Source organism: Ictalurus punctatus, chromosome 2 (assembly GCF_001660625.3).
Source record: "Ictalurus punctatus breed USDA103 chromosome 2, Coco_2.0, whole genome shotgun sequence".
Lineage (NCBI taxonomy): Eukaryota > Metazoa > Chordata > Actinopteri > Siluriformes > Ictaluridae > Ictalurus > Ictalurus punctatus.
In genome coordinates, this window is record NC_030417.2 from 25,973,815 (window position 1) to 26,001,524 (window position 27,710).

Here is a 27,710-nt window from a genome sequence, read left to right on the forward strand (position 1 = left end):
GGACTGTTGACACAAGGGAGATTGGGTCCATGGATTCATGCATTCAATTTGGCACCAAATTCTGACCCTACCATCTGTGTGCAGAATTTGAGATTCATCAGACAGGCTACGTCTTTCCAGTCTTCAACTGTCCGGTTTTGGTGAGCCCTTTCCCACTGCAGCCTCAGCTTTCTGTTCTTGGCTGACAGAACTGGAACCCAACATGGGCTTGTGCTGTTGTAGCCCATCCACCTCATGGTTTGATGTGTTGCACATTCTGAGATGCTTTTCTGCTCACCACAGTTGTACAGAGTGGTTATCTAAGTTGCTTTAACCTTTCTGTCAGCTCAAACCAGTCTGTCCATTCTCCGTTCACCTCTCTTATCAACAAGGCAATTCTGTCCATAGATGAGCTGCTCTCTGGATGATTTTTCATTATTGCACCATTCTGAGAAAGCTCTAGAGACTTTTCTGCGTGAAAATCCCAGGAGATCAGCAGTAGAAATATGCAAACCAGCCCATCTGGCCCCAGCAATCATGCCATGGTCAAAATCACTGAGATCACATTTTTTCCCATTCTGATGGTTGATGTGAACATTACCTAAAGCTGCTGACTTGTATATTTTTCTTCAATAAACGGCACATGCATATTTTACCACTGGGACTCAGTCATTTAATCAGTGAGTCAGTCAGTGAGGAGAAATGTACCTCCTAAGTTTCCCTGCTTGGGGTCCAGCAAAAAATCTGAAATGTGCTCATGCATGCTTTTCAGTTTCCCAGACACTGATCTGCACTATTTTCTCTTTCTCTCTCACACAAAAACACAGGCTTGATGAAAGCTGACCAGCTACAGTTCAATATTGATATACCCACTTTCACTACAGTGAATGCGGTCATACCTGAATCCCCAGAGAACGTGGATGGAGGGATGGGTGGAGGAAGAGGGGGGCGTGCTTTCTTCAAACACAAATGAGATCCTCCCATGCCCTGCCCTCAGCTTCTCACCCCTCTCACTTTCACACACACACACATGCACTAACACACAAATTCCCCACCTCTCTGCAGCTGTGCTGGAGAGCTGCAGCAGAGCCCGTGGGTTCCCAGTTCATCTGTCTCTGACTGAACAGCCTCATTAGGGAAGGACAAGCGTGTATGCTACATAAAAGGGTGTATGTCGCTACTGAGCAAGAGAAGAGTGTTTGTGCTTGAGCACCCATCATTCAGAGCCAGCCTGCGTGGGCAGAGCAGAGAAAGAGAGCAGCAAGGGAAAGAAAGAAGAAGAAAAAAGAGCAAGAGGAGAGCAAGGAAAGCTTGTGTGCCGGAGCTGGAATCAGTCGTGAGACCCTCCTCCACCATGGCTGCTGCATAGGAATCCATCACCACGGCAGCCGTGTGCATGAGGTGAGGGGGGCTGTCTGAGCAAGCATGTGTGCATTTGTCTGTATGTGCATCTGTGCATAATGCATTGTCTCTATCCTGCAGCAGTTTGCTTACTATTGTTCTGTGCTTGGCTTTCTTGTGTGTGCATAATTTACACATCCATCAGGGAAATAGCGGGAGACAAGGAGAGACACAGAGACAGAAAGATGGAGAGACGGGGCACAGTATTCCCAATATGCCAGTTCTAATTACCCTGCTTGGCAAAATCTTATTATGTACTTTTTTCTCTCTCTCGCTTTTTTTCTCTGTGTCTTTCATTCTAGATTAATAGATAGGAATATCAATTTAGGTAGTAGGCTGTGAGTGTGTGTGTGTGTGTGTGTGTGTGTGTGTGTGTGTGTGTGTGTGTGTGTGTGTGTTGCTAGGGATTGCCTGATAAATGTGAATTTACAACATTATGAGAGACACAGCATTCTCCAATCAAATGCGAAAGCAATAGTACAACAGACAACACATCATCCAATCCAGAGACTGCAGCCAAGGAAATTACAAGCTCCATCTGCACATTATCTTTGAAAGAAAGAGGGAATAGAAAAATTTAATTATGAAAAGAATTAAGCAAAGGATAGGAAGATGAAAGGGATTACTTGAGTACTGAAGTAATTCTACATGCCTGTCTGTATGAGTTAAAACATATATCCAGCTATAATCATAATAACGTAATGGCAGAGTAGCTGTATTTACTGTATTATGAGTTTTTTCTTTCACTTTTAGCCCATTACCATATACTTAACATTTTTTAAATTGTCTCTCCTATTTCCCTGTGTCTTTTGTCTTATCCCCCCCCCCATTCATTATTAGCAGTGATGTTAAGGTTTGTTAATGTGGCTGCATGCTCTCTGTGTTGTAGGTCCTTGTGGATGAAATGATCAATTAGATTAGTGGCAACTCTGCTCAGGCTAAAAGTAAAAAAAAAGAAGGAAGAAATACAACTGAGCACACACACACACACACACACACACACACACACACACACACACACACACACACACACACACACATATGTATATATATATAATCACCAGCTGCTCAAACTCAAACGCAAGCTCTCCATCGATTTTACACATTTATTTGTCCACATTTCATGCAAGTGAAAAGGTCCTTCTGTGCAATAAATGTCCTACGTTTTTTTTTTGTTTTTTTTTTTTGCATTTTGTTGCCTGAGAACTGTGTGAATATTCTCAGTTCACCACTTAGTGAAACATGTGCAGACAAATGCTTCATCTTTTTTATTTACCTTAACCACATTGTATTCTTTTGAAGTGTGGATAGAGTACATGAACAAATGAATCAAATTGGCCAAAGTCTTTGAATTGACCTGATTTTTGTTTAGAAATGAAGGAAAAATGGTCAACTGGTCAACATCCTGGTACTAGAAATGGCCATTCAGCAGTTAAGTTTGTAATTCATCCAGCAGTGGGCTTTGACCATAAATTTTGTTGGGGCAGGATAACATTAATAACAACATAGTGTCAAACAAAATTAAGTCAAGAAGCTATGACACTTGACTTATGCCATGATCTTGTGAATTTTTAAAGTAATCCAATCATAGGTGCTTGAGAGCCATCATCCGCCTTACCGTTTAATAGCTTGTTTTGATCAGCTCTAGATGTACCTATATTTGCTTCAGCAGTTGTGTTTGCCAAAGAACTAATATCATTAACCATGGTTACCAGGTTTCAGCAAAATGTCCAGCCTAAAAAATCCCACACAAATACATACAATGGATAATGGGCACTGGACACAGTTTTTTTTTCTTTTTCTCAGTCTTTTCATGAGAAATAAGTTCAGCATGCTATCCACTCCATATTTCCCCCTTTCCCTTTCCCAGTCTTTGCAATATATCTTACAATAGAAATGGTTCTGTACATCATATGAGCACAATGAGCACAGTATGCACTTAGTCTATACCTTGTAAGTGTTGTTTGCATTCATTTATTAGATTTAATTCAAATTATTTGCTATAAAACAAGATCTTGGCAGCTGAAGAGTATTTTTAAACTAGTCCAATTTGGGCAACCCTGAGCATGCTTCCCCACAATTTCGAAACATCTAGAAAGGCAAGCAAATCAATGGAACATCAGCTTATAGCAAGATGTCCAATAGCAATATTTTTGTTCATTGAATTCATCACAATTTGTTTATTATTTATTTAGTAAATTTTTATTACAATATAAATTCTTTTTTTGCCAGCTCAACAATATTTTCCAACTGAAGTTAGCGTTAATAGTTTGGTGTTGTTAAATGTGGGTGTTTAATTTGCCAGTTCTTTACTGACATTTTTTGGATGGGAAAAAAAAAAACCAAGTGGCCTTAATCAAATTAAATAGTTTTTTTTTTTTTTTTTTTTTTTTTTTTTAAATAACTAAGAGAAATAATATGATCTTTTTCTATTCCAAGGAATGGTAGTCTATAAATATGAGGCAGGTTTCAGTGATTTCATTCTACAGTTCAGCCAGGCACTTAATTCAAATCAATAACTGTTTCACTAGAGATTTTTCATGTAATGAATGTTGCATGAGATATTCCAGCACATTTGACAGACGAGTGGCATGGCATATTTAGCAATGATGCTTCATAGACCATACAATGTTTATATTGTATATTTTTATTATGTGTTGTGTTGGTCTCAGGCTAACACTACTTTTATCTCTATTAGGTGTGAAACGTAGGGAGAAAGCAGAAGGTATACAGAGAAAGAGTAAAAGTGATTCAATATGGCAGCCGAGGAAAAGCCTGGTGTTAAGAGCAGTACCTCCATTGTGCCATGCTTCCTGTTTGTGGAGGTGAGTCAGCAACCTTGGACCTGGAGATCACTTTTTTACACCTCTGATGGAGCAAATGTGTTTACTGCTTGTTGTGGAACAAAAATGGCACCATGGCCAGAAATACACTTAATAGGAACTGTCAACTCAAGCTGGTTTCTCAGAATCACAACAGAGGTATTTTTGGCCATGGGTTAATGGGACAAGAATGTTAACAAATCGCCTTTAGACTCCCATAAATTGGATTCCTTTGTCTAGAATTTAGAGCCTTATTTAACTAATTTGGTCATCATTACTTACACAACATCCTAAATTACAAATTACACAACATCCTAAAATCTATCTGAAAGTTTGAACTACTGTAACAAGTGACAAGAGTGGTGTCAATGTGAATGTAAATCTGAGGATGACTAGAGAATCAGTATTCGGTCATTGAGCAAGGCCCTTGTGCTTTGTTTGTATTCTTTTTCAATTATAAGTTGCTTTGAAAAATTTGTCTGAACATGAATGAAATAAATCTTGAAAGAATGAAACAAATAAAAATATATTGGTTAAGCTTAAGTAGGTATAAGAGGGACTCATCAGTTATCCAGTTTAAATGAGAAAGCAGTTTTCCAGAACCTCTGGCCAAGGATGACATCACAGTATTTAATTTTATCCCTGTGTTATTTAGTAATCATCAAATGGTGTATTATTTGTGTGTAGCTACTGTGAAAACCCAGTACTACAAAGTACTTTGAATTAACAATTAATGGGGATACTCTATTATTACCCAGTAAACACAAAGTGTTCATTTAACCCAGGTTGTTTTTCAGCCTGATTGAATGCTCCAATATTTACTCTATTTACTCACAAGGGCCATTCATGAACTGTAATTACCAATTATTTGTGTAAAGCAGTGTGTCCTATCTTGATTAAAAATTGAACCACTGACTACAGTAGTTATGTACTCCCAGAAATGCAGAAGGCAGTTCTGGTACATATTTCAGGGCAGTGAGTATGTAGTGTGACTGTGGGAAGCGAGATGTGTTGTGTCATACTGTATCTCCCCTGCCTCCTCTTTTACTCTGTGCTTTGAGGATCAAGTTGGAGTGCAGTTGTTAGACCATTAAGGTGTTTCACAATATATTTTAATCAGAAGATGTGGCTGGGGTCAAATGTACTAGTATGGACAAATGCTTGAATGCACACACAGACACAAAACAGCCACTAGCATACACCTTTTATTAGAGCGAGAGGGTAAATTGGGATGTAGGAAGTGGAGGAGGACTATATTCGGTCATGTGTGCAAACAACTTCTGTGTTATTATATGAATTGGAGTCATGGAAATGTGATTACAAACAAGTTTTCAATATCTATTTCTGTGTGTTTTCAGTATTTCTTGTTTGTCAGATTTTCTCCTTTCATGAGGTCTCCCCAGGTTAATCCCTACAGCAAAAGAGCTTCGTTACCTGGGATGTAGAAAACAGAGTGCTAGACAGTTACCAGATACCTGAATAAATGAAAGCCAAAATCAATAGATTACAACCAAGAATAATGCAAGAGCAGGCTGAGATAAAATAGACCTTATTTGGCATTTAATCAAATTTTCCTCCAGAGGCAGGATTTAAACATACAGGCTAAGCAGTATAGGATAATATATATAAAAAAAAACTTACAAGGTGGAACTTCTGGCATACGAATTATAACCTTCTGATGACCAGCACAGAGCCTTAACCATGAAGCAACCCTGACATAGCATTTGTCTTAAAACATAGGCATATAGATCAAGATCCATGAAATGAAGCCAATGATTGGATGAAGTCTTGTTCTTCGAAGACTGCTGCCTGTTTTGGGTGTATACTTAACTGTTAAGAATTACAATATGCACACATGGCTAATTTAGAAAATTAATTTGAAATGGAGTTCATGTGCGAGCTGCTGTTTCATAAAACTGGATGGGGATATGATGTGATATTCCTACTGTGTTGAGAGAGCTACATGAGGACTACGTGCCTGCTAAAATCAATATGGATACAGTGTACCTGAATGGCTTTTGGAAAACCCTTTACAGATATCATAATAGTGATGCTAATAGTGCATTATCAGTACATAATTAATCTTATGGGTACATCATGTTTTTGACTAGACTTTACATGGGAGACAGTGGAGACAAGAAACAGCTGGTCAGATACTTTAAGCCAAACTGATTTGACAGTTGAGGTTGCAGTGGCAGTCATTGACAGATGCTTTTTGCTTTTTGCCAAACTAATGTGGCTCTTGTTGCTGGAAAATTTTAAAAAGAGGTTTAGAACAACAAAACTGTCAGAAATTTGCTATTAGGGGCATGGACGTAGTAAAGGCGTTATTTTATCCAGATAATATTTTATTCATGCACCATTTGGTTATGTGATAAGATGTATGTGCCCAAACCTATCCAGATGTTAGATTGATCTAGGCTGTTTGGGTCTGATATTGATGGTTAGTGCACAACTAATGTAATCAAAAGTGCCTGTGTCAACCATAATGTTTTTATCCAGTGAGCTGCTGGATGGAATTTGACATCGTCTAGATCATACCATTCTCTCATCGATGTCAACACCATTTCATGAAGACACCTAAATAATTTCAGAAATGTTTTCAGACCTACTGAAAATGTCATGACACTATATAAAGTTCCATACAACAGGCTGGGTAATTATTATCCTGATATATTTGCTACTGAAATTGTTTCTTTGCTTGTTTTAGAGATGGAATGGTACAGTGTAGCTGCCTTTTATGCATTTATGTCCTACACAAATGCTTCATGTGTATACCTTCTTTAGCTTCTTAGGAAAATTGCCCAAGGGTTACCACAATTTTACTTCACTGTAACCATGAGGCCTCTATTTTTTAACTATAGTACATAATGATAGCCATGATGCTACCATAGTTCCAACGTGAAGTTTATTGGAGCAAAACCTTTCGGGTTCCGCCCAATTAGGAAGAGTTAAAACCCTTGGACACCATGAAAACAATGAGTTCTCTTCCAACACTTTTTAAAAAGGTACTCCCCAATCATCATCTACAGGGAGTCCTCATCAACAGCAGCTGCAAGAGTCTTCTTCAAATCCACATCTTAAGGAGTTTTCGTCAACCACCATCTTCCAGGACTTCTCCACTCAACCTCTTCAGGAGTTCTCTCTTCAATTAACATCTGCAAGAGAGCTCTGCAAAAATGTGTGAAGTGGTTACAGCTAAGCTTCCTAACACCAGTCGTGAAAGAACCAGAAGAACTGTTGCCACACCTACGAGACTCCACTCCATTCACCATTCTGACTGGGCCTCCTAGATGCCACTCAAAAGCAACCAGACCTCTGACGCATTCCCACAAATTGGAAATGCAAGTAAGCACCTCCAGGTCTCAGTCGAAGCTGGTCTATTTAATAGAGCCCTTCTAAAATAAGTGAAAATTAAATTAATTTCCAATGGTTTGTTCAGGTCGAGGTCTAAGAACAGCATACAGTGTTAAAACTAAGGAGCCATTCATTCTGTCAAACTATTTTCACCTCCTTTGTGTGTGTGCGTCTGTGTGTGTGTGTGTTGTTAGATTAGTTTCTGTATATTAGAGTAGTTTAATAAAGTCTTGTCTCATTTTAATAGCAAGTGTCTATATTTATCATTTACTGTCTTAAGTTCTTCTTGTCCAATCTTGTTACTGTGCTCATAATTCATGTTTAACATCAGGATATTATTACCAGTGGCCACAGGATTAATATCCTAGCCAGACTTAATAAGATACATTACCTTCAACTCATCAGTGGACAAATAGTTGATCAATTGTTGAAATATTAAGTTTGAACATTTCCCCCATTTTGAGCTCAATCTAAAAGCTCATTTTCCCTATATCAACTATGCCCAGTTGTTAAAAAAAGGCCATTTTCAGCTATGTCAATTCCAGATTAACATCTCGGGCTCTTGGGGGAGCATGGTGGATGGAGGTGCTGTCAAAGGGCTATTGTGAACTGGCTTAAAATGGGAGACATGAAAGGTGGGATGGATGGGCAGGGACCTGGGGAGTATGAGTTTGATGGCAGTGGAATTCATGATGCTCTCAATGGTGAAAAAGCCCAGATAATGGGGGAGAGTTTCTTAGCGGGATGTCTTTGGCTGCAAGCCACACCTTTTAACCTGGCTGGTAGTTAGGAACTGGAACCCAACGATGGTCAGCCAGGTGACAGTTGCGCTTGGTGAAGCAGAGCAGGGCGGAACAGGCCTCTCTCTTCATACCATGCAGCAACGATGCAGGTGAGCCTGCACGGATGGGACAGCGATGTCGTCTTCCTGGACTGGGAACAAGGGAGGCTGATAGCCCTGGAAGCACTCAAAGGGGGACACGCCAGTCAATGTATTAGTTAGGGAGTTGTGGGCATACTCAATCTGGAAGCTCCAGGTGGTGGGATTGCTGGCAGTGACACACTGCAACACTGTTTCCAGTTCCGGGTAAACTGACCGTGGCCGCAAGAGCATTACAGAATGATATGAGCATTACAGAATGATCTCCAGACTTGGGAAATGAACTAAGGGCTACGGTCAGAGACAATGTACTTGAGAATGCCGTGCAACCAGAAGACATGGCTGATGAGGAGGTCTGCAGTTTCTTGGGTGGTGGGGAGCTTGGGAAGGGCCACAAAGTGTATTGCTTTTCGAGAACCGGTCTAGTATGGTGAGGATGACATTGTTACCTTGGGAAAGGGGTATACTAGTGATGTGTAACCAAGGGTGACTGGACAGGCAGGGATCATAGTAGGCCAGCAGGTGGGTGGTGTGAGGGCTTATTATGAGCGCATATGGTGCAGGCAGTGAGAAATGCTCAGGTGTCAGCACCCATCATAGGCCACCAGAAGTGCCATTTCAACAGGCCTACGGTGTAACTGGAGCCAGGGTGACAGGTGAACCAAGAACAGTAAATCCACTGGAGGACCTGGGAATGTGCTGTGTCAGGGACGAACAAGCGACCAGGAGGCCTATTACCTGGATCGGGTTGGGTGAGTTGTGCTCTCTGGACCAAGGACTCAATCTCCTATGTGACTGCCTACACCACGCAGGCCGGAAGGAGGATGGTGTCAGGGTCGGAGGTGTTCTCTTCTTCGGAGGTGAACAGGCGAGAGAGGGCATCATTCTTAGCATTTTTGGAACTGGGACGGTAGGTGATCATGAAGTTGAACCGCCCGAAGAACAGGGCCCAGCATGTCTGATGGCAGTTGAGGCGCTTGGTAGTCTGGATGTAGGCCAAGTTCTTATGGTTGGTCCAGAAGATGAAGGGCTGCTCAGCCCCCTCAAGCCAGTGCCTCTATGCCTCCAAAGCTAACATAGGCTACCAACACCTGATTCCTCACAATGTAGTTGCATTCTGCTGGGGAGAGGCACTGACAAAAAAAAGACACAAGGAAATTTTCTGGCCAAGGGTGGATCATTGGGAGAGCACTGCACCCGCACTGAAGTCAGAGGTGTCCACCTCTACAATGAATTGTTGTGATCAGGCTGGATATACACAGGGGCTGAGGTGATCATCTCCTTGAGTTTGGTGAAGGTGGATTTGGCCTCAGGTGTCCACTCAATGGGGATAGAGGTGGAGGTGAGCCTAGTGAGGGATGCCAGGACTGAAATGGGCTGTAGTCTCAAATAAACCGGCGGTAAAAGTTAGCAAAGCCCAGGAATCATTGAATTCTATTCAGGGTAGTAGGTGTGGGCCAATAGAAGACAGCCCAGATCTTCTCGGGATCAGCACTCAATTGCCCACTCACAATAACGAACCCCAGGAACCTGACCAAATACTCCACCACACTGCCAGGCCCCTGGCGGAGGGAAATCAGGCACTTGGTGGCCTCCTTCCCTTGGACGGGGTGGTCAAAAACCTTCTGAAGTTCTGCGGTGAAGGAAGAAAGAGAGGACCACAGAGTTGGCTGCCTAACCAACATGGCAGTGGCCCAGGCTAGGGCATCTCCAATAAGAAGCCCCACAATATATACACCCCCCCGACCACCCAAAAGTTGGGACAGTATGGAAAATGTTAATAAAAACAAAGAGGACTGGTTTGTAAATAAAAACAAATAAAAATGTATTTAAATAAAAATGTATAAAGACAAGGTATTTCATGTTTTACTTAATCAACTGCATAGTTATTTGAAGATAAATGTTTATTTTGAAATGTATGCATGCAACACATTCCATAAATGTTGGGACAATTTAGGCAATTTAGGACTAATAGCAATGTGACAAGTTGAAATAAGAAGGTGATGTGAAACAGGTGAGGCAATCGTCTAATCATATTATATAAGAACTTCCAAAAAGGCCTAGTCCTTCAAGAGCAAGGATGGGTCAAGGCTCTCCAATCTGCCAACAGATGCGTCAGCAAATAAACTTTGAGAACAACATTCCCTAAAGATTAAGCGGTAGGATTTTGGGCATTTCACCTTCTACAGTGTACAAAGTGTAAAATCTCATTGTGTAAAGGTCAAGGACAAAAACCACTTCTGAATGTGCCTGCAGTCCTTACCTGTCTCTGATTGAGAATTTTTGGTGCATTATGAAGCGCAAAATAAAGCATTGAAGGCCCCGTACAGTTGCGCAGCTGAGGAAATGTATAGTGGATGAATGGGGGAAAATTCCACTTGCTAAACTTAACCAAATGGTGTCTTCAGTGCCCAAACACTTGATAACTGTTATTAAAAGAAAAGGTCATGTTACACAGAGGGAAACAATCAATTGTCCCAACTTTTTTGGAGTGTGTTGCAGTCATCAGATTTTAAATGTGTATATTTTCAAAAAATAAATTTAATTCATGAATTAAAACATCAAATAATTTGTTAATAATGTGTTTTCAATATAGTACAGGAAGTGAATTGAATTTTTTTTTTTTTCATTTTCCATACCGTCCCAACTTTTTTGAAATTGGGGTTGTAGGCTGCCCTGGCTTTGTCAATGACATAGGTGTTAGGGTGCTGAGCAAACACGAGGGAACACTGAAGGAGGAAGGACCTTCATCCCCCTAGGCCATCTGCATAGGGCTCATGGTCTGGGACATAGGCATCATGCTGTGATAGACTGGGAGAGGTGGCAGACTGGACTACTGGGGCAGGGTGACTTGGCTGGGGCCAGGGGGTGTCTGGACTGAGGAGTGGGTGAGGAGCTGGTCCATCATGGCCTGATGGTTCTCAGTGAGTGTGCAGAGCTGTAGTTCATGCTGATCCAGGAGGGTGCCCTGATGGGATAGGGCTGACTGCAGGGGAGCTGGTTCTGCTAGGCCAGATTGTTTGGTTATGATGAACACAGATACGAGGGGACCCAAATGCAGAACAAAGACAAAGACTGAAGGTAAACAGGATTTATTGAAGGAAGCTGGGGTGCGTGGGGAAAGAAGTGTGATAATGTGTAGTCAGCATCAGAATTCAAACTCGGATCCACTGCGTGAGAGTTGAGTGCACAGCCGATATGTCACAGGGAGAGCGGGTTTGAGCTGGGCTCAAACTTGGTTTGGTGGCGTGAGAGCTGAGTGCAGAGCAGGAAAGCCATGGGGAAGGCAAGGCTGGGCTGGGCCTGATACCTGGAAATATGGAGAAGGGGAAAAACAGGGAAATGCAGGGACATACACAGTGGCTCTGGCCTGGACCATGACAGAAATGCTGATACAAATCCCAAATACTAGGACAAATAAGATCCTATGCGATCACTATGTTGTGATGGGCTGAAATGGGTGCCACCTTCAGCATAGGCAGTGACTTGCCATTATCCAGTAGTCCATGCAAAAATTTAATCACTTTAGGCACTGGGCAGTGTGCTGGGTCTGATTGGCAGGGCACACACCATTTCCAGACCAGTTCTCACCTGATAACGTATAAGGCCCTTATACTAGGGGGCACTAGCATTCGGGATAATTTTCTGGACTGCTACATTGCAGTAATCGAGCTGTTCACTGCTCCAAGGGGCCAATCCGACAGACTCAGATAGTCTGGCTAGGGATACCACACTTCTCTGCTTATCTGAGACAATATGTTTGTCCAGGGAGGACATCGTCAGGGTGTTCCAATCACTAGTGACAGTAACAGTGAGAGCCAGGGTCTTGCTGGCCATTTCGGGGAAATGAGTAGAACTCTGGTTTAACTATTGAGTTCTGTGCAATGTGGGTAGAATGAGAAAAAGAGGTGGAAATGCATACAGAAGGGTCTGAGTCTAGTGTTAGGCTAGAAGAGAAAATCCACAAAATACACAAAATACACAAAACATTTTTCCAACAGCCTTCTGGCTTGTCCACACAAGCTTTAGTAAACTTCAGATGGGCAGCAAGGTTCTTTTTGGAGAGCAGTGGCTTTCTCCTTGCAACCCTGCCATGCACACCATTGTTGTTCAGTGTTCTCCTGATGGTGGACTAATGAACATTACCATTAGCTAATGTGACAGAGGCCTTTTGTTGCTTAGAAGTTACCCTGGCTCCTTTGTGACCTTGTGGACTATTAAACGTCTTGCTCTTTGAGTGATCTTTGTTGATTGACCTCCTGGGGAGGGTAACAATGATCTTGAATTTCTTCCATTTGTATACAATCTATCTGACTGTGGATTGGTGGAATCCAAACCCTTTAGGGATGGTTTTGTAACCTTTTTTAGCTTGAGGAGCATCAACAAATCTTTTTCTGAGGTCCTCAAAAATCTCCTTTGTTCATGCCATGATACACTTCCACAAACATGAGTTGTGAAGCTCAGACTTTGATAGATACCTGTACTTTAAATAAACCAGGGTGCTCATTCACACCTAATTGTCATACCATTGATTGAAAACACCTGACTCTTATTTCACCTTCAAATTAGACTGCTACTCTTAGAGGTTCAAATACTTTTGCCACTCACATATGTAATATTGGATCAATAAATAAATGACCAAGTATAATATTTTTGTCTCAGTAATTTTTGTCTAATTGGATTCTCTTTATCATTTTTAGGACTTGTGTGAAAATGTTTTAGGTCATATTTATGCAGATATATAGAAAATTCTAAAGGGTTCATAAACTTTCAAGCACCACTGTATGTCTGGTATTTGACTGTGTCACGATTCCCCCTTTAAGCAGCGTGCTCTAAGCGCGAATGCGCGAGCACCTGCTTTTCCATTGTTGACCGTAATGACATCTGGACACGTGTGTTTTGTTTAAGTTTCTGTCATGTCCATGTTTATGTTACAATTCGTGACAGACTGACACACTGTCTTACAATACAAGCTAAAAGCAGCTGAAGGAAGTTCTCTGAAGGCTGAATAAAAGCCAGCTGTACAACAAAACACTGGAACTTCAACAATCCATCAAAATTGGACACTTTTTGTCTACAACACATCACAATTTTTTTTTAATCATCACCCAACTCCTTTTCCTCTATTCTAGATCGTTCACCTCTCTTCTATCTCATATGCAAGCAGTCAGGAGTTTTTCTTAGATGTCTTGTCCTCTTGTTTTTTTTATTTTAACTCCAATAATTCATTTGAATAAATATTACATATTTAATAATTTGTTATTTACTGATGCAGTAGATATTGCCTGTGTAATACAATGGGGCTTTTCTTTGTTTCCTTCTATGTTTTGGATCATGAGCATATCCTTTCTTTCTCCCCACTTTGGCCTTTCCATCACTTTGGTAGAGGTTCATCGTGTTTTCAAAACTTTTGTGGCTCGTCGCAGTATTTCTTACTGCTGATAAGTGTTTCGCATCTTGTGCTATGGCCTCCATATTTCTGTTCTCTTTGAACAGTGTATTGTGATACCTTCATCCCTGCCCTGTGAAGGTTGTTGGTGATGTCACTGACTGTTGTTTTGGGGTTTTTCTTCACAGCTCTCACAATGTTTCTGTCATCAACTGCTGTAGTTTTTCTTCGCCGATCAATTTCATGTCTGGTTGTTCGTACACCAGTGGTTTCTTTCTTTTTCAGGGCATTCCAAATTGTTGTATTGGCTTTGCCCAATGTTTTTTCAATGCCTCTGATTGATTTTCCATCTTTTCTCAGCTTCAAAATGGCTTGCTGTTCTCCCATAGATAGCTCTCTGGTCTTTATGTTGGCTATTTTTTTTAACAACAAATGCTGTTTTCACAGGTGAAACCAAGGGTAGACATTCAGAGCTATTAATTCTTTAAACAGTTCATTTAACAGGGCACACTTGGACAGCAAGAAACTTTTGATCACTTGAAAAACATCTGGGTTACGTATGTAACCCTGTTCCCTGAGAAGGGAACGAGACATTGCGTTTAGCATAACACTATGGGGAGCGCCTCTCGTGCGCGTGATCGGCATCTGAAGCTTTGGTAAAATCATGCCTATTTATAGGCCTGCCATGATCAGGTGACATGGAAATTAAGCACATCGCGTGATATAAATATGGCACCTGTGAACCGCGCCATCAGCCTCTATTATCTGAAGCGAATATGCAATTCACAGGCCTGCCCTGGTATCACAAAACTACACAATGTCTCGTTCCCTTCTCAGGAAACAGGGTTACATGCGTAACCCAGACATTCCCTTTCAAAGGGAACTTCGACGTTGCGTTTAGCATATCACTATGGGAACGAGAATGCCCACTCCATCAGACCGAGGGTACCACCTCATAAGCAATAGAGATTGCTTCCACTATCCAAGTAGAGATGCGCTGTTTTGACACAGCATCACCTCTACTGTCACCGCCAAAGCAGACCAGCAGCTGCTCCAACTTATGCCACTGTCTGGAGCGGTGGACATAAGTACAGAGAGCCCTTACTGGACACAGCAGGTGCATTCTCTCTTGTTCCGGTGTGGGGAATGGAGGAGGGCAGAAAGCCTGCAAGACCACAGGGTGGGCAGCTGATGTAGGCACCTTAGGAACATAATCCGGCATAGGATACAGGAAGGCCTTGGCTAATCCAGGGGCAAAGTCAAGGCAGGAAGGGGCAACAGAGAGAGCTTGTAGATTTCCTACTCACTGGCGAGATGTCAGGCCAGCAGAAGAGCTACCTTTAGAGTCAGAAGCTTCTCAGAGGCTGATTCTAAGGGCTCAAATGGGGTCCCTGACAGACCACAGAAAGGTCCCAGGAAGGTATGCGCAGCCTGCAGATGGGCTTGAGCCACCTGACACCACGCATAAACCTCAAAGTTAGAGGATGTTGCCCCACAGAGGCTCCATCAACAGGGGAATGGCTCGCCGAAATGGCAGCCATGTAAACCCTGATTGTAGAAGTAGCCCAACCCGCTGAGAAACATTCTTGTAAGAACTCCAGGACTGTAGCTATTGCGCAGTTCACTGGGTCTACAGTGGATCCCTGCAAATGGGAATCTACCAAGGAGTGCCATCTAGCAGGGATATTATCTCTGAGAAACGTATTGGAGCTGGCCAATAAGGTGCTACTAGCAGCAGACATAGACTGTCTTAGCAAACTCTCGCTAGAACTTGTGGTAGCAGAGCGATCGGGGAAAAGCGTACAGATGTGACCCTGGCCACATGTGCACCATGGTGTCCAGCCCTAATTGTGCGGGAGGAGTGAGGGCGAACCACAGCGGGCCCTGTGTCTTCTCCTCGGAGGCGAACACATGCAGTCCCGCTTGGCCAAACTTCACCATATGGACTCCACCACTTGTGGATGGAGCCACCAATTCCTGGGCCTCAGCCCTCAGCCTCAACAGGATTTCTGCTCCCATATTCCCAGAATGTACATTGCACTCATTGACAAACTTTCCTTCTGCCCCAAGAAGAATTAGTTGCACCTGCCTGAACAGGGTGCGCGGACATAATCCTCCCTGGTGGTCAATATATGAGACCGATGCTGTGTTGTCTGTAAACACATGGTGACCTCTCAATTGAGGAAGAAGGAATTTCAGTGCTAGAAATATGGCCCACATTTCTAGGCAATTTATATGCCGCTCCAGAGACCGTGAGCTGGACAGCTGTCTAAGACCATGCTTCAGCCCGTGAGGGAGGTGATTGTCATTACCATCTTGCGCTAAGGAGACACCCCTAGAGTGTGACCCAAGGCTAGAAACCGGCGACACACCAATTCTCAGAGCACGTAGGCATCGCCATTTGACACTGATTACTCTCGAAACCCCCAACTTCTCAGCCAGCACTGAATGGTCTCCTTTGCAATAGGCCCATAAGCTCCAAAAGTCTCCCAAGATCCAGCTTTATCTTGTGTTGATAGGATTGACCCTACGCATGTTGGGGATAGAAACACGCTCATCGTAGTCGAATCCTTATAACCCCAAGAAAAGTTGTCCACTGCACTTCAGAAACCATACTTTTCTGAGGTTCAACCTGAGCCCCAAGCTCTTCATGTGGACGAGAACAACATCGAGATCCCTGGATCGTGCTATAATTATCAGTTCCCTGGATCGTGCTAGAACATCTCACCAGTTCCCTGGATCGTGCTAGACTTAACCAGTCGTCCAGGTTGATGAGCCAGAGTGACATCTATGCACTTTGTGAAGGTGCCAGGGGATAAAGCTAGTGATATTTCTATGTGGATATATGCACCTTTTAGATCTATCGTCACAAACCAGTTCTCAAACTGAATCTGTGGAACGATAAGTTTGGGCGTCAGCATCTTGAACCTGTAGGTCCGAAGAGTACAGTTCAGATGACGCAAATCTAAAATTGGCTGCATACTCCTCTATTTTTTGTGGACCAGGAAATAACGGCTGTAAAAAAAAACCTCTCTCCCTCAGGGAACGGGGTACATGTTCTATGGCCCCTTTGTCCAAGAGGGATCTTACTTCCTGCACGAACGTTGGGCTCTGGTCTGTGATGACTACTGTGGTGAGCACACCTCTGAACCAAGGGGGTAGAGCTCTAAACTGGACCCGGTAACCCTTTTCTATGGTAAACAGAACCTATGGAGACACATTTGGCAGTAGTTTCCACGCTGCCAGGTGGTCTTTTAGTGACCTTAACTATTCCACATCCTATTGGAGGGAAAGCATCAGATTTTCGTTGCCCTGTGACAGCTCGCTGACCATAGAACACTGAAAACTTGGGACAGCCTTGGCTAGGGGAGGCCCTACAGTAGCACTGGGGGCTAACTGCCCTAACAACCTCATGTCCCCTGATACGTCCCTCCACAGCCCCTCAGGACTGCTCTTCTTTGTCTGCTTGGCCTTTATGACCATTCTCAGATCAGGCCTAGTTCCCACCTGGTTCCCCTGGCTGCCTGCGGGGGTTGGCGGGCTGCCATACTTGCTTTCTGTGTCTCCCTCGCACTAGTGCTGGCCCAGGATCCACTCGTGGATGCCCGGGTGAACTCGACACAACAGGGAAGGAACTGGCTGAATGCCACCATATGTTGAGCTCACTCAGCAGGTCTGCTTGGTAGACCTGCAACACTGTCATTGTCTGCAGTGACACACAAGCAAGACTACTACTGCTTAGGCCTTGCCCACCAATGACATGGTGGCCTTACACGGTGGCTTGGATGGCAAAGCCAGCCCCCCTAAATTATCTGCCGTCGATGGAGAGAGGTAGCTCGCAAGCACCTCCTCCACCTTCAGCATAGCTAAATAGCGATGCCGTTCATTCCCCGCAATGGCCATCGTGGTGTTATAAATACGGTTTATGCATGGTTTTCCCTCAGAAGCCTGATATTTTGTCATGCACTTCTGGAAGAAAGGGAGTTTTCTGCAGTGTGAGGGATTTACTTTCACTGGGGAGAAAAAAAGCTCATCCAGCCTTAGTAATTACTTCAAGCAACTCTTTATATGCTGCTCTCAGTTTTTAGTACACCATTCTGGCTCCTTGGAGTCAGAGAGGAATTATTACTATTATTTTTGTGTGTGTGTGTGTGTGGGTTTCCCCCCTTTGGCTTTCTACAGCGGAAGGAGGAGTCGCGACTCGAGCTCAAAAATTCCGTGAAGAACCAGACTCGGAAGAGCAAGAGATAGAGCAGTGCTCGTCTCCGGCTCCCCTTCCAGATCCATAAGAGATCCCCTGAACCTGAGAGAACCCAGATCCGCGAGGCTCTGAAACCCAACTCGCTTCGGCTTCAGAGAAGAGCGTGAGTAGCGAGCAGAGCTGCCTGAAGTAAGCGTTACAATGCGCAGCCTCTCGAGGCTGCCATCGCATGCTCTATCCCTAAACACTTCACCCAGAAAGTGTGCACTATTCCTCCGTGTTGAAACGGGAGCAAGTCGTAACACACATCCAGAATTCTCTCACTCATTTTTCTCTCTCGCTCATTCCTTTTTTTTCCCCCTTCTCCTTTTTTTTTTTTTTAAAGGGATAGAAAAGTTCTGCGATTCTGAGAAAAGAAAGAGAGGAACTGAAGCGTCTTTTTGTTTCTTTACACAACAACCGTCATACAGTCGTTCACTGATAATAAGGCTTATGGTGCGGGTCACAGATGCTTTATTTATATCAGGCGACACGCTGTGCCATGTCACCTGATCATGGCAGGCCTATAAATAGGCATGATTTTACACAAGCTTCCCATAGTGTTATGCTAAACGCAACATCGACGGTCCCTTTGAAAGGGAGCTGGCTGGGTTCAAATAAAAGGTGCTATGTTCTAAGGTGTTTAACACTTCTAGATGTAAATATGAAGAAATGAAAGCTGAAATTCTACATTTATATTTATTCATTTAGCAGATGCTTTTTATCCAAAGTGACTTACAAATGAGAAAATACAAGCAATGTTCAAAAACTCTATCATCTAATAATCATCTTTTGATCTGAAACCCAAATGTCTTCAATGTATAGTGAAAACAATAGAATTGGCCTTGCTGTTCCAATACATTTAAAGGGGACTGTATTTTGTTGTAATTAGCAGGTGATAACAGTCATGGATGTAGCTTTAATGTTTGTTAGCTAAGCTAATTTTGCCATTATCTTAGTGTAGCAAGCTACATTTCTCTTACCTATAATCCTAGCTATTTGATATAACTTGTACCTAACCTAACTGCATTTTTAAATTAGCTTGTAGATGTATCCTTTACATGAGGTGGTATATGATTCAAATTCACTTTGAAAGGCTTAAACAAAAGGAGATGTTGGACTTTGCTAGTCTAGAATGTGAGACACTCAAACTCATTCACTTGTATTGTTATGTTTGTAGGGTAACACTGAGACATGTATTGTAACTAAATTATGGCCTACAATCCAGGACATCTTGTGGCATTTTTCATTAAGGAGAACTGCCAAATATCCCTCAAAATTCTCATGTATTCCTATCATTTGGATATTTGGTGCCCACAAAGACACACACACACACACACACACACACACACACACACACACACACACACAGATATCTCTGCTGCTGTTACTATGGAGACCAACTGGATGTATTGTTCACTTTCCGTCGATCCGCACACCTGTTTGTCGATCTGCATATCTCTTTGTCTATCATATCCATCTTTCTCACTCTTGCTTTATTTTTCCTCAGGCGCTTATTAGTCATTAATGGTCTATCCATGCAAAATGCTTACACGTGTGTTTGGTGTTTTCATAACCCAAATAATTGATTTGTTTTGGTAGCAGCATGTTTGCTATTGTGTGTGTGTTTTGTGACTGGCTAATTCTGTTTGTTCATTATCTTAAATTGAAGTCTTGAATGTTACAGTTGTGCATTTTTCAGTGAAGTGGTTTTGCAAGACATCAAGTTTGTAATATATAAATTGCATTAAATACATACCTTGTGTTTAGTACTCACCTGAAATGTAGCATGCATTTCTCATGAACTTTAGATATTATAACCTCAGAAACTTTTGAAAATCTCTTATGTGTCTTATCTATTAGTCTGTCCAGTTTAACACACTTGAGGAAGCACAGTTCTTGCAAATGCCAATGGAGGGCACTGTTGGAATAATATGTGTTTTGGTATTTTATTGGTGCAATACTGCTTATGTCCACTGTGTTATGTTAACCCTCTCTTGATTACAGAGAAATAAATTCACATAAATTATTCATTTTAATCTCGGAAAATGTAAAAACTTACTACTGATAGACATGATTACTGATAGACACACAGAAAGAGAGGGAAACACACACACACCAGCAAATTAGCACCATACTACGGGATCACACACCTTGTACCGCATGCATCTGGCTACCATCCTCGTCTCTAAAAATATATCTATATTGTGTGCAAGAGAACACGTGTTCATTTACACGTCACAGAGAATAAGTCTTTGAAATGAAAACACCCACAAAGCCACCCTGCCATGTAATCAGCCAGGCAATCCTGAATTAGATTTAATGCCTTTATATTTGCTGAGTGGGAGAGAAAATGAGATTAGATAGAGGAAATGTAAACTCCTACTAGAGATAATAAATCAAGAAATAAAGAACACACCTCATATTTCCTTCATGTGAATATACACATATGTACACTGTATGAATCAGCCAAGATCTTGAAGGAGGATCAAATCTGTTTCAATCCTTTGGCTTCCTCTTCTTTAAGCCCATACACACATATATACACACACAAGGCCTCCAGATAAATTCTCACCCTCCAATACTAGCAAAATGAAGGCCTTCATATGTCAGCATCCTACTCTCCTTCCTTCCCTCTCTCTATGCACTGTCCTCCAATTCTGTGCTTTTTACTCATTCTACTAGAGTTGCGTTCCTCCTCCGCCTCCCCCATGCTCTCCCTTTCTTCCTCCCACGGAAGCGCCCTGTCCACCACACAGCCGAATACAGCACTCCGAGCCCCAGCATCCCACTTCCCAAAATCTATTTCAGGTTTTTAAAATCATTTCATCCAGAAGCAAATTCAGTGAGGACCCAGGAAATAAATCTTTATTTGTTTTACCTTTAAGAAATCTGCATGGCAATAAAAGTTATACTTTTATATAGTTTTTATACAAAATATAAAAATGACAAACTAACTAATAACCCCTTAGTTCCTGCAAAGGGAAATCTTAATGCTACAGCATACAAAGGCATTCTATACATTTGTGTGCTTCCAACTTTGTGGCAACAGTTTGGGGAAGACCCACATATGGGTGTAATGGTCAGGTGTCAACATACTTTTGAGTCAGACAGAACCTTATATAATCAACCAGTAGTATTTTATCTTATAGAATAAAAATATTTAATTCGCTTGGCCACTGTTCAAAAAATGTACTTTCTTATCATCTCAATATTCTCAATATTTCAGTGATGTCAGTTTGAAATGACAATTAAGTATAGGCTTCGCTGAGTTACTTTTGATTTTTGTTAGCAGGATTGTAAACTCTAATGTGTAATATGTAGCAGCATATACAGTACATGTAGCTGCATAAAGAGTAATGATACATAAGTATAGTTCTAAAGGTCTACAGGATGCTCTCTCTACACTGAAAGAAATGGAATATTTGGTCGGTCAGATTTAAGAAAAATGTGAATTAAGTAAATTCAGCAAGCATTTTATCAGTGCAAATCCCCTGTAGAATGTAGTGGGGATGGAATTAAGGGAGTTTCCTCTGCTCTGTTTCTGATGAAAAATGGAATTCAATTAATGGATTCTGGAATTCAATTAATGGATCTTGTATGGTAGCACTACTTGTATTGTTCTCTGCTTGATATATCGCTTTACTTGTATCTTTCTCATTTGTAAGTCGCTTTGGATAATAGCGTCTGCTAAGTGAATAATTGTAATATAAATGTAAAAATGGAGATCTGCTGGGTATTTGGCTCCACTGGCTAGTCCAGGTCTAGTCCTCTGTAACATGCAAATCAAAATGTTTGTAATCATTCAATAAACTGAAAAAAAAATAGCTGTGAATGTGCAATGGAAAGTGATCACCACAGGTCTTTTAATCGTCAACAATAAATCACATTTAGCTGATTTAAAAAAAAAAAAGCCATGGATGAGTGACGGTCTTCAGATTTTGTTAAAATATGCACATGGGTTCATTGCTAACAGCTGACAGCCAGGAAACGCTTATCAGTATCATAACAGAAGAAGTAAGTAGACTGTATTCCAACAAAAGAAAGAACAGCATATACCCAGTAAAAGGAGCACAACACAAAAACTGCAGGAAATGATCGACCACCAGTGCTTAATAGCATCCAATGGCCTATGGTCATCTTGGTGTGTCAGGACCCTAAGTTTCACCAGTCACCAGGCTCCTTCCTGCTTTCTGAATGGTGAACTGTCACCAATAAGGTCCCCTGCTCTTGTGTAATAAGCAAATTTCATGAATTCATGTCAACAGAAGAAACAGCAGCGGGCTAAGCCCTGAGGGGTGTCAAAATTCAGTGTCATGGTGATGGTAACACTGGAGATGGTGTTAGTAATTGTTGTTACAGATTTGGTCAGGCCAACTCCCATCAGTTTCTATGATATGTGCTAAATGGAGTATTAAAGTCAATGAACAGGATTCTCACACTCATGCCTTTTTGGTCCAGATGGGTCAGAAACATGTAAAAGGTTTGAAAGAATATGACAAGAAATGGGCAAAAGATATTCTAAACATTTGCTATTGGAGAGTAAGATAACAAGAGAGCTAATTAAAGGATCTTTTGTAGAAGTTACATCTGAAATCACATCATTAAGATAAACTTGAAGGAAAATCTTGTTGTGTTACATCTGAAAATTAAACTTTTGAGAAACATATTGGAGCATTGACAACTGTGAACTATGAGTAAGGGATGTAGATTTCGAATGCAAGTCAGTCAGGTATCAGTTATAATGTGACAGTTATTTATTTATTTTTTTGGTCTAGTTTTTCTTTAAGAAAATAAAAGAACCAAAATGCTTCCATTTGGTTAATTAGCTGCATTAATAAATATGTCAAAGGAAAGTCCTCAAAAAGAGTTTATTGTAAAGTGCTTTTAACAGCCATTGCCACAAAGTAGTTTACAAAAATCTGCATGCAGATTTAAATCCATAATGAGCAAGACAGATGTGACAGTAGTAAGGAAAAACTCCCCCTGAGATGACAGGAAGAAACCTTGACAGGAACCAGACTCAAAAGAGGACCTGTCCTTTTCCAGATGAGAGATAGTGAGCTTATAAATCATTACAGTATACAGCTGTAGAAGACTAACGGAAATCAGTGCAATCTGTTGTAAGGATGTTCCGTATGATCATATTGCGATAAGCGTCAGGATTTTAGCACAAGTCTTTGTGATTACAGCAGGAGTACTTAGTAACAAATCTACAGTAAAAAGGTAAGCTTAGCCACTAAATCATGGGTGAGACTTGGGTATAATCTCTTTATGGGAAGTGCATATGCATTTGAATAAATGTACTGTATAAATTTATGTAGACTATATGGACACTGTGATATGAACATATGAATAATAAATGAATATTTAATAAAAAATAATCAAGTTGAGCATTTAAAACACAAAACTTCCTAAACTTCCTTCTGTGAAAATCAATGACTGAATTTAATGAGAAGATAGCTCTTTAACGTTCATACCCTTAACATTTCAGCGTATTATTATTTTTTTTATTCATAAAAATAGTATTCAACAATTACTGTTATTGCTAATAAAAAAAAAATTATCTAGTTATGAGAGTAAGGAATGCAAGTCTGGAGCCGCTATCCTCAGAGTTTCAGGGATAAGTAAATTTGAAATATAAGGGGCCGTTTCAGTAGTAAATACTGGCACCATTAGCTACAGCAAGATTATGCAGAGGATTTGTGCTTAGGAAGAGTAATTAGCCATGTTCAGGTTTAGTGACTTAAGTCCAAAAGATATGTCAATATATACTTGGGTAAAGATACTCATTCAGAATTGGGTTATTCAACTACTTCAGGCACCCCATACAGATTATATCAATCATGTCCAAGGTTGCCAGATTTTTGCCAGATTAATTTAACATCATCAAGTTTAATATTTCATTAATGTAAAGCATAAGAAATGTAATCTTAGCTCTTCTTGGTACAGAATGTAATTTTTTTTTCTGGGTAAAACAGATTTGTATGATTAAATTGTACAACCATGTATGTGGCAGTGATGCGGCAAAATCAACTGTGGCAGCTCCATGAAATATTCAGCAAAGCAAAAATTCACTAAGTTTGAGAGTAGAGAAATGAGGAGGATCAGCACTACAGGGACAAAAAGCATGTACAGACAAGGAAAAGATAAAGGAAACGGAACATGGTAACGCAGGAGTTGAGGTGGTTCAGCTCAAAAAGGGCTGCTATATTTTCATGATTAAGTGGACAACAAATTATCTCTGAGGTAAAAAAGGATTTTGTGTGCATTTTTAGGTGCCTTTTATTCTTTTTGGTTTACTCTTTCTTCTAGGTACAGTGAGGTAAAGAAGTATTTGATCCCCTGCTGATTTTGTACGTTTGCCCACTGACAAAGAAATGATCAGTCTATAATTTTAATGGTAGGTTTATTTGAACAGTGAGAGACAGAATAACAAAAAGAAAATCCAGAAAAACGCATGTCAAAAATGTTATAAATTGATTTGCATTTTAATGAGGGAAATAAGTATTTGACCCCCTCTCAATCAGAAAGATTTCTGGCTCCCAGGTGTCTTTTATACAGGTAACGAGCTGAGATTAGGAGCACACTCTTAAAGGGAGTGCTCCTAATCTCAGCTTGTTACCTGTATAAAAGACACCTGTCTACAGAAGCAATCAATCAATCAGATTCCAAACTTTCCATGCGTTTTTCTGGATTTTCTTGTTGTTATTCTGTCTCTCACTGTTCAAATAAATCTACCATTAAAATTATAGACTGATCATTTCTTTGTCAGTGGGCGAACGTACAAAATCAGCAGGGGATCAAATACTTCTTTCCCTCACTGTATAATAAGAGTGGTAACTACTTATTAGGAATAGACTGGGAACAAAAATAAGCAGGAATTTGCTTTAAACCCTAAAGGAACCCTACATTTATCCAAAATAACAAATGAAAGTGGATTAACTTGTATTCCAGCATGAAGCTACATAACGTCCAGCATATAATGCCACATAAAAAGGAAAATCATAGCCATAATTTATTCTATAACACCAAACTACTGCAGTTCTTCCTTTGCTGTATCCTGCAGACATTTTTCTCTACGATTCTCTTGTTTTAATTATCCCCTGCTTTCACATAAACAACAGCAATCAAATAAGCAATAAAGTAAAAACAAACAAACAAAAAAAACTATTCAGCTCATTTTTGTATACTTCCATAATTTCTTTTATATAGCATTTTCTTGATTCATCAGTAAGCAACATTTCTGCTGCTAAATATTTTTAATGCAGGGCTCAAAATTAGATTTCCCCAGGTACCACTTGTGCTTGAAATTCAGAAAGCACTCAAAGTATCTGTGCCCCCAATATGCAGCATATACACAGACAGTTTCTCTCTGATGTGTGACACTTCACTGTTAGCATCAGGCCAATTAGATCTGAGCATGTTATTGAAAGCTCTGTGTAAGGTGGCTCACAAGCAACTGCATGACACGTCTAGCAGTTTCCAACAGGCTGTACTGACTGCTCTGTTAGTAATACAATGATGCGCATTTATAAGGCTAGTTGCTCTTTATTCAGTCTGCATTAGAGACAGATTTGACTTTGTGCTGCCAGCATGGAGTGTATATTAAAGAGTAAAAAAAATGTTTTATGATAATGGCCACCATTTCTGAGATGAGATGTCAGTACTATTTCAGTTTATTTTTTTAATCAAAAATGGATGCCATATTTCAAATGATTTTGCTGTTCCCACAGATCCACATATCATCTATACATCTATATCCACCCATTGTCCTTCATTAAACACTGGTCTGCATGTATGTTTTAAGCTCTACTTGTCAGTCAGAATTAAGGATTTCAATAAGCTGTACATAAACAGAAAAGCCTGTCAGTTAAATTATTGCATAAGCTACCATGTCCACTAGTTGTGGTTTGTTATAAAGCGGAAGGGTAGCTGAATATACATCAAGATACATGTGGGGTAGAGTTTTCTCATTTGACTACCTGAGATGCTGTCAGCATATCATGTTGTGTTTTCAAAAAGTCTTCAAATTGTATGTCAACCTCTTAATGCCTTAGGACTTAGTGAGCATTTTTAAAAACATAGTTAGATTTAGAGGCTAGGATAATATAATAAATGCCTTCTAGATTAAATATTTAGCTAGAAATTAATAAATAATATTGTTTTGGTATTATTTTTGGAATCTTACCATGATAATCAACGCCCCCACATGTCTATTCTATTGATTTCTAACTGCTAAATAATATATTGTTGCATTTTTTTTCTTAAAATAATTTATTTCATTCGAATAGTTAGTACAGTACACTCTTATTTGAGAAAATTCCAGTGTAAATTCAGTCTAATGTCTATTTTCATGTTTGCATTAATAATCCATATTAGTCAGTGGTGTAAGGGGCATTACAGACCAAAATCCAAAAATCGTGCTCTTGTGCTCACTCGCACACTCATCAAAAATCAATGAAGGAGGCCAATATGAGTTATGAAAGTTTGAAGTCATTACATCTATCTATAAAGCATAAAATTGTATTGATGATGTAGTTGATTACCTTTATTGAGGAACACAGTGAACCAAGCTGGCAAACTGGCAAAACAGATTGAGATTCAGGTGGAAAAATAACCATTGGTCTGTATTACCTTATAATCCTGAAATGAAATATAGCTTGTGGGACATGAATACCATTGCATTCTTGAATTTGTAATGCGAATTGTTTAGCAGTAACACTGCCCATGTCTTAGTCCAACAAAGAATTCTGCAATTCTTTTACAAATGTTGATTTTGCTTTAAGTAGTGCGAGTTCAGCAAAAGTGGGACATCAGGTAAAGTGGTATAAATACATTTCATGCTAGCTAGCCCTTTAAATGTCAGGAGCCAATACATTTTTGTAGCTATGAATAATTACCACAAGGGTCTTTGTCATTGCTGAAATGTTTTTATGTGCCTTAAACATTGTTTAGGGAGTGGTCCGGTTTCAAAATCTACATGGCATCAGCAAGAACTTGTTAAGTCCACTGACAAATGAGAATGGTTTTCTTAAACATAAACCTCTATAAAGAATAGAAATCATAGAAACAAAACTTTTATTGTATTTATGAAATTATTCTTGGATGGTCAATTCACATTTAAGTTTTTTTCAATTCAATTCACATTTAATTCAATTTAATTCTTTAGTGAATTTGTGTTTTAAGTACCATCCCACTTTATCTAATTTGTCCGATAAAGTAGGGCAGTAGCTTTTGGACAATGTGGGACACTTTTTAAAGCCAATATTATGGATTATGATTATTGATTATCATACTATTCTGAGCTAGCATGTCATGAACCATGTCATACAACAGTTAAATTCATATTATGTTTGATGTATTTTGGTTTTACATTATTAAGGTATTGTGTGGAATCTTGTGGTAGATAGATATAGCCTAATTTGAAAAAAACTTTGATCACTTTTCCACTTTGCCAACCAACTCTGACCAGCATCATTCAAAGACCTCGTTGTCAGGCCAAAAAGAGGAAGGGGCATGAAGACATCCAGAGCCAAGCTGTCGTCATACATTCTAACAAGCCCAGAACACTTTACTTATGTTGAAAAATCAAAACGAGAATGAAAAAAAACACCCAATAGAATAACCACAAGAACCTCA

At 40.4% G+C, this 27,710-nt stretch overlaps 1 protein-coding gene across 2 annotated transcripts in view; it reads left to right on the plus strand.

Moving 5' to 3' along the window:
• The first annotated feature begins 992 nt into the window (after nucleotides 1–992).
• plppr2a (phospholipid phosphatase related 2a) overlaps nucleotides 993–27,710 on the plus strand; it is a 50,660-nt gene continuing 23,942 nt past the window's right edge. Inside the window, exons 1-2 of one of the 2 annotated variants that reach the window (XM_017484578.3) lie at nucleotides 993–1,380; nucleotides 4,079–4,205. In XM_017484578.3, coding sequence (XP_017340067.1) covers nucleotides 4,137–4,205 — 69 coding nt within the window. In that variant the 5' untranslated portion in view covers nucleotides 993–1,380; nucleotides 4,079–4,136. The remainder of the gene's footprint in view (nucleotides 1,381–4,078; nucleotides 4,206–27,710) is intronic. The other variant, XM_017484571.3, reaches the window with a different exon arrangement.